Source organism: Saccostrea cucullata, unplaced genomic scaffold, assembly GCF_032062105.1.
Source record: "Saccostrea cucullata isolate Sc308-1 unplaced genomic scaffold, CSIRO_AGI_Scuc_v1 ctg5123, whole genome shotgun sequence".
Classification (NCBI taxonomy): Eukaryota; Metazoa; Mollusca; class Bivalvia; order Ostreida; family Ostreidae; genus Saccostrea; species Saccostrea cuccullata.
The window spans coordinates 22,501-30,368 of record NW_026930026.1 but is presented as its reverse complement, the minus strand read 5'-3'; the positions used below and the strand labels follow the sequence as shown (position 1 = coordinate 30,368).

Below are 7,868 nucleotides of genomic sequence, written 5' to 3'. Positions count from 1 at the left end.
TATCGGAATTAAGGAAAATAAATTTCAAATCATGTGATAAGCAGAAAAAATAAACTAGTCGGGGCGGAATTCATGATACACTCTCATGAAAGAGCGTTGATTCAATAACAGGAACTAGCCATTTCAATTTCGTTCTCTTTTTATAATAATACAATTTTAATTTTTCAAATATTGACATTGGTCTTTGCATAACTTTTCATTTTAGAATTGATGTAAAATGCATGATGTTTTCATGTTCACTGTTTGGTTCGTTCGTTTAATTTTCTTTATCTGATTTATCTTTAAATTTTCTGTCGTCATTTATACATGTAAGATAAATAACAAATCAATCCATCAAATCTGGTGTTAATGTTACTTTTATATGGATATGATATTAACTATAAACTGTAATATATAGGCCCCTATTAGCAAAAAACTAGCTTCAGTAAACTGTAAAATTACACTGGAGGACATAAAAGAAATTCATTATCAATCCATCGTTAAAAACATTTTAATAATCTGTAAACATTATTTCATAGTTACGTTCTTTCAAAAACCAAGTTTTCAAATACATTTTAAAAACAAGAACAGAAAACGTTCTTCTGTGTATTTCCGCATTTTGTACTCAATACATACTTTATTTAATGTTTGAAAGAAGGAAGATTTGATTTATTTTTAGAACTTTAGAAAAAGAGAGTACATTTGTGCACAATTATTGCTATCAATCTTCAATTAAAATTATCTATCAATGTCCAAATAAACCTGTTGATGAAATTTACATATATATTGTTTTTCGAATGTTCATAAAATGTATTTTCATTATAATAATCCTCAATTGATCATACAAACTTGTAACTTGTATATCAGTTCCAAGATTTTTTTCTTTACAATTTTTTTGATATTTGCTGAAGCTGTTTCTAACTTTGGGGTCCAGTTTACATACATTTTGCGTCTGTCTGCACCTTTTCTTTAACCTTATAATTATTAGCTGCAGAACAAGAATTTTGGGATGGTCAGCACAATTATTTCAGTACGTTTGCCTCTTGATATTCACAAAAAAAAAATCAATTATGGAATGGGATAAACTTTTAAGTTGGTTTCTTTTGTACTTTCCGCAATTGCGCAACTACACAATACTCTGATATTATATTAAAGCATGTTATAGTGGAAAAGAATAAACCGCGAGAAATTTTCAAAAATTTCAGTAATTAAGCAGTCTTTAATAAACAAAGATTGCATTGAAGTCTATGGGGAAAAGCGTTTTTTTTTATTAAAAATTCAAATAATTTAAATATCAATAAATCCTGCGGTGGAAAGATGCATTGGAACATTAATCAAAGTACTCAGAAGTACAGAGAGCCGGGCTCATTTACAGAGTAGAATGGATTTCTTACTTGAATCACGTTTATATTCTGATGAAAAAATTATTTTAAAACTATCAATATAAATGATTATTTTAAAACTATGAATATAAATAATAAGACACTGACAGTGAGTTTTTCAATCCTAATACCACGGGCCGATTTTGTCAGAATCAGAATTAATCTCGTACCGCAGCTGAATGTAAACAAACAGGCCAGTCTGGTTCCCTCTCCTGCTTTATCTCGTATGTGTAGAGAACTACGGTAACACTGATTATCAAAAATCTTTACGCTAATGAACTATGTTCTTTGACTTATGAAGTTTTCAAAGTCATTACTACTAATGTTTATTTTATATAAATAAAAATTCGTTTTATTTTTGTTGCTTTATATAGCATTTGTATTATCTCAAAAGCGGTTGATAGTAAGAACTATATTTTTGCACGTAACTTTGAAATGGCGACTATGGGGTTAACATCCTGCCTTGAACAGGGTCACATAAGCCGGCAATTGCTCTTTGAGCAATAAGTCCGGCTAAAAATAGAATGACAATTGAAAACAAATATTTTACTGGCTAAATTTTTTAAATTATTTTTTTATAAATTAAAAAAGGGGAGATAACTCTTACCAAAATTCAAGGTCATGAATTAGGACACATCCCACGATACATACTTATAGTAATAAATGGGAAGTATGTCTAAATAAACAGAGTATTCAATGCCTACATATCTGTTATGTTTTCAATTTCATTGAATTTGTTCCTATACTTTCTATTTCCACTACGGAAGAGTTATGGTTCTTAGTACGCTCTTTCGTAGAAGAGTAGGAAAAGTTACAAATCTCGCGAGATTACCGGGACAAACATAACAACGGTAAACTAAGAAATGTTTACGATGTGAAGTCTTATTAAAACTCAAAAAAAGGATGCCAGTGAGGCACTGCATTGCAGTGGAGTGTACATCAGACAGTAGAAAAGATAAAGATGTTATTTTTTACGATCTACCAAAAGTAGAATCTTCTCTAAAAAACTGGTTAAATTTAGTCAGACGAGAGGGGCTGAGTGTTGATCCCACGCTTGACAATCGACATAACGTCGTGTGTTCGAAACATTTCGTGGATGGCCGCCCCACATTTGAGAACCCCCTGCCAACTCTCTTTGCCTACAATAATTATAAACAAAAGACACCTAGAAAAACCAAGAACTCACATCAGGGCAGAACAACTGAAGAAAAATGCACTGCAAACGATCAACCAATTCGTAAAAAAGTGAAACTTGTTAAATGTTTCTCTGAAAAATGTTATCACTATGTTGCTGGCGAGATTGACGTTTCAGACAACGTAACAGATGAGAATAATAATGAAAAAGGTATGTTTAAATTATGATATTTAAAAAATACTTATTAAAACATTAAAACCCCTGTCACACCGGGGCTGCGTCCTCACGGCGACTGCACGGCGTCCTCAAAAAATGCAAAACGCCGAGGTGATCGCAGTAGAGTCTCCTACAGCGCCGTGACAACGCGGCGAGATCTCCACTGAACGCCGTAGGGTCGCGTAGGGTCTCCAAGAACGCCAGGGGACGGCGATCATTTTGAGCATGCACAAAGTACGCGCCGTGTGATCGCGGTCTGATAAGAACGCAGTAGAAACGTAGTATGATCGCCGTAGCAGCGCGGTGAGATCTCCAACAACGTAGTGGGAGCTCCGTATAAACGCCGTGAAGTCGCACATGATCGCGGCACGAACGCAGTGATAGTAGACTGCGCTTCCACGGAGACCCCACGGAGATGTCGCGGAGTCCTTGGAGATGTCACTACGTTTCTATCGCGTTTTTACGGCGCTTCTAATGAGATTTATCGTCTTGTGATTTTTCGGCTGCGATTACACGGCGACAGCACGGAGTTGTCACTACGGTCATTGCGCTCCCACGGCGTTTCTACAGCGTCCGTTGGCGATCATAATGCGCTTTCACGGCGTTGTTAGAGCGTTGTCAGCCACCTCACAAAACAAGAGCAATGGGATCATATTTGATGAGCTATAACGTATTTGTTGCACTAGGAGCATTTATGTGGAAAAAATGGAAGAGAAAATTACACAAGCACTTGTTCTGTTGTTTCAATTAAAATTTGTACAAAACTTTTCGGTGTGTTTATTTTTTTTTTTTAACATTAAAAATAAAATAAAGAAAATCTAAAAACACAACTGAACCGATGAAATTGAAAGAAAAGGAGTTTATTCATAAAATTATTAATAATTTAGTAATAAATTATTTAAATATAGAACATTTTCGATTATTAATATTTCTTGGCATGATTAGAAGTCTTTTCATCGTGTAACTTGAATCTTTAAACAAAAATATTTTACATTCCTTCTAAATATATATCAATGAGTATAGAACGCATTGTGAACGTATTGTGAACGCAGCCAGCGCAGTGAGAATGCCGTGAACACGAGGTGAAAACTCCTAACGCGCCGTGAAAACTCCGCGAAAGCGCAGTCAAATCGCCGAGAGATCTCCGTGGGAACGCAGTAGAACGCCGTTAGATCGCCGTAGAATCGCGTCCGTCGCCGTAAGGACGCCGTGACATCTTCATATTGTGAAAAATTAACAGAAATTTGTGCAATTTCCCTGCGATTCCACGGCGATTTTAAAAATTTAACAACGACGTAATGACTCAGTGTGAACGCAGTTGGTGTGACAGGGCCTTACATATTTATATAAACTGTAATATACATAATATTGTAATTTTGAACAGTCTCATCTGGAAATATATATATTGCTTGTTAGATATGAATGTGTGACAATTACATGTACATGTAAATGATTTAATTTCACTTGTATCAAGCAATTTCATTGGCTGAATCATTCAGAGGATCATATAACATTTTGTATAACATAACTTGCCTACGTCACAATGAGTTACGTCAAAAACGTATTACTCCGCTTGACGTTACTTTTAAAATATTGCTCAATTTGAAGCCTTTTTTCGGAGGAAAAATTGTCTCATTGTCTACACTGAAATTAAATTATAAGGAATGAAGCTTATTTCAACTTATGTTATCCGATATAACAAAACTTGGGCAGTTTACGCTTTCTTATAAACCGCTTCGCGGTTTATAAAGCGTAAACTGCCCCAAGTTATGTTATATCGGATAACATAAGTTGAAATTAGCTTCATTCCTTAAATATTTCAGAAACTGGTGAAGTTTGTTCAGCGTTTGAAATGGTACAAGATCATAACTACACTTGTCACAATCCAGATCTGAAGTATTGTAGAGAAGAAGAACTGATACAGAGAGTTAGTGTTTTAGAAGTGAGTTAATTATGCATATGAACAAGAGAATTTCAAATTCAACACATAACATTATATTACTATTAATGGCACTTTTTTGTTATCATCTTATTCAACATACTGAATGCTGAATATGCACTGAAATATAAATGCATGTACTGCTGATGATTAGGTGGTTTGTAGGTAGTAACTGATAAATCATAATTGTAATAAATTTTCAGACTGAATGTGAAGAACTCCGAAAGGAAAATAAAAGGCTATGGGAAGAAAATGAAAGACTAAAGGCAAGGAAAGTTATCCTCAGAGAAGAATTGCTGAAAAAAGTATTGCAAGGAGATGAAAGCATTAAACATTTCCTGGGATTACCATCCCTTTGCTTTTTTGCAACATTTTTACAATTTCTCACACCATTCTATGGGAAGGATATGGAAATAACGAACAGTATTCAATCTCAACGTGCATTAAACAATACAAAATAAGAGCAGAGAAAACACGGACCCCCGAAACATCAGAGGTGGGATCAGGTGCCATGGAGGAGTGAGCATCCCCTGCCGACCGGTCACACCTGCCGTGTGCTCGTTGTCATAATCAGGAAATAACGGAAAAAATCCGTCGTCAATTCAGTGTATAAATAATGGACTAACAATTGGGAAAATCTCATTCTGGAAGGGGGCAGGACGGTGCGGTTCAAAGAACTGGCAGGAAAAAAAAACAAGAAAAACCTTGTAAAAAGAGAAAATTTACAATGTTGGAAGAGTTTGTTCGAGTTATGATGAAATTAAGACTTGGTTTAGACAATTTCACTCTGTCTGTGCTATTTGGTACATCTGCTGGACATATTTCAGGCTTATTTAATACGTGGATTAATTTCCTTGCACAAATTCTTCAGTTGGTGATCAAATGGCCATCTAGTGCTACAGTCAAGAAGCATATGCCCTTGTCATTTCAACTCAAATATCCCAACACTACCTCAATTATTGATTGTACGGAGATATTTATTCAGAAGCCAAAGAACTGTTCAGCTCAGGCAAGTACATGGAGCAACTATAAATCACACAATACTCTTAAAGCTCTAGTTGCTATCCAGCCAAATGGTGCCTTTACATTTGTTTCAAAGTTGTGGAGTGGGAATATAAGTGACAGGAAGATTACCATAGACAGTAAGTATATTGATAACATATGCCCCGGTGACGAAGTAATGGCTGACAGAGGATTTCAAATACGAGACCTTTTAACTTTGAAAGGAGCATACTTAAACATGCCTCCTTTTACACGGGAGAGGAGAAATGGAGTAGGAAGGGTGCTTACTTCCAAACAAATAATAGAGACTCGAAAGATTTCTTCCCTCCGAATTCATGTGGAAAGAGCAATTCGAAGGCTAAAATCTTTTCGATTGCTAAGAGGAATTCTCCCTTTGAAAATGAAGAATCTTTCTTCTGCCATGTTGCGTGTTGCTGCCGCCTTCTGATTTGCAACTTCATGCCACCACTTGTACAAAAATTTAAGTAATTTTTACAAAATCCGGAAAGGCTCAGATTGACTTTGAATTCTAGTCATGAATTATAACTAATGAATATTTTATCACATCTGTTGTCTCATTAAGCTTTGTGAAAACAATATATTTTATCAACTTCAATGAATCTGAATCACGCCAATTTTGTACTTACATTGTCATTGAATACAAAAATGAAGTCAGTCAAAGTATCTAGAGTTGTTTTAATATTATTAAAATATTGTTTGGAACATGTTATAAAAATAATGAAGTAAAATGGAGTAAATAAATAAATTCTAACAACTTTAAAAATTTAACTTTAAAAATTTCTTATGACAGAACAAAAAATATTCAAAATGAGTTGATCTGACATACATCACCTTCAATTCTGAAAAGTATTGCAACTACAATAGTCAAGGTACCTGACTAAGGCCAAAAATTAAAATTGTGTTTGTTTGCCCTTAGCCGATCAACTTATGAAAAGTAGCCTGACTCAAAATATTTTACTTCACTTTTCAATTACAAATTTTTTTGTTGTCAATAAAAATTTCCAAATGTACTAGTTCATTTTGTTTCATGAAGCATTAGTTCCAATAACAAAGAATATGTACATAAACATATTGATTTTTTTTATTTTAATAGTACATGTAATTTAATTTGAAGTCAAGAAGAAAAAAGATATTATATTTTTCCTACCTACCTACCCATTCCTTAAAATTTTGGTCGGTAAATGGCAAACAAACATATTTTTAATTTTAGCCTAATTCATGGTATATTCATGTGATGTAGATACATTCATGTACATGATATACTCAAACTAAGTTTGGCAAAACGTACTGCACATAAAATCTTTTAAGCTTAGCAAATAACAATTTCCAATCTGCTTTTGAGAAATGAATTCTCTCTACATAGATATCTTTTTGAGTATACAAAACAAAATCACAATGTGAAAACCTGCATACTGCCATTTGACCAAGCATTTGGACATAAAATGGGGAAGACAGATTCTTTTTCAATTCATAATTTCCATTGACAATTGCACATGATGAATTTTTTGACATAGCAACCTGAGATGTTTCATTTTTAGAACTGTAAGGGCATTTAATTTCAACAAGTCCTTTTCTACAACACTTGCATTCAGAAATGCCGTCAGGGGATGCAGCGAAGAAAGGAAAATCTTTGTAAACATAGATTCCTGTCTCTGAGCACTTATATGAAGGATGACAACTTGTCATGTGATCAGCATATTTCTCTCGAGCAACAGATTCATTTCGTTTTCCATATTCGACTGATTTTGAGGTGAAATGATACTGACCCATAATACTTCTTACAATGTAGTTGTCTGATTTATTACCTCTGTAGTGATAGGCATTGAAGAAGTTTGAAGCAGTCAGTCTACCTTTTCTCTGGTACTGCCACATAAGGTTAATGGATTGCCCTTTTGTGAATTCATTTACTTTTTAAACATAAGAATCGTCTACTTTCAAATTTTCCTGACCATGTATAGAAATTAGATCAATAATATTTTTAGGTGTGTCCTCAATACCCATAGATACATCATTTTCATCATCAGAATCCGAAAGTGTATACAATGCCACTGCTGGTGTATTGATTTTTTTAGTACTTGAATAATATTCTTCTCTAAAGACTTTAAATCCAAAACTGATGGCTGAAGTGGCAAATATCCAGAATCTTCCGACGGTCGTGGTCTATCTGGTACATTCGTGTCAATCCTAATAGACA

General features: G+C 34.2%; 1 protein-coding gene across 1 annotated transcript; it reads left to right on the top strand.

Moving 5' to 3' along the window:
• The first annotated feature begins 2,264 nt into the window (after positions 1–2,264).
• LOC134282753 (uncharacterized) lies at positions 2,265–6,101 on the top strand. The gene is made up of 4 exons (XM_062765150.1): positions 2,265–2,706; positions 4,536–4,654; positions 4,855–4,956; positions 5,523–6,101. The coding sequence occupies exons 1-4, from the start codon at positions 2,265–2,267 to the stop codon at positions 6,099–6,101; spliced, it is 1,242 nt and encodes a 413-aa protein (XP_062621134.1).
• Positions 6,102–7,868: the final 1,767 nt, after the last annotated feature.

Bases quoted from the DNA above. Each gene is read 5' to 3' on its own strand.
- LOC134282753 (XM_062765150.1), top strand. From the start codon at position 2,265: ATGCCAGTGAGGCACTGCATTGCAGTGGAGTGTACATCAGACAGTAGA. The intron at 2,707-4,535 runs GTATGTTTAAAT...TAAATATTTCAG, and splicing joins TGAGAATAATAATGAAAAAG to AAACTGGTGAAGTTTGTTCA. The intron at 4,655-4,854 runs GTGAGTTAATTA...ATAAATTTTCAG, and splicing joins AGAGAGTTAGTGTTTTAGAA to ACTGAATGTGAAGAACTCCG.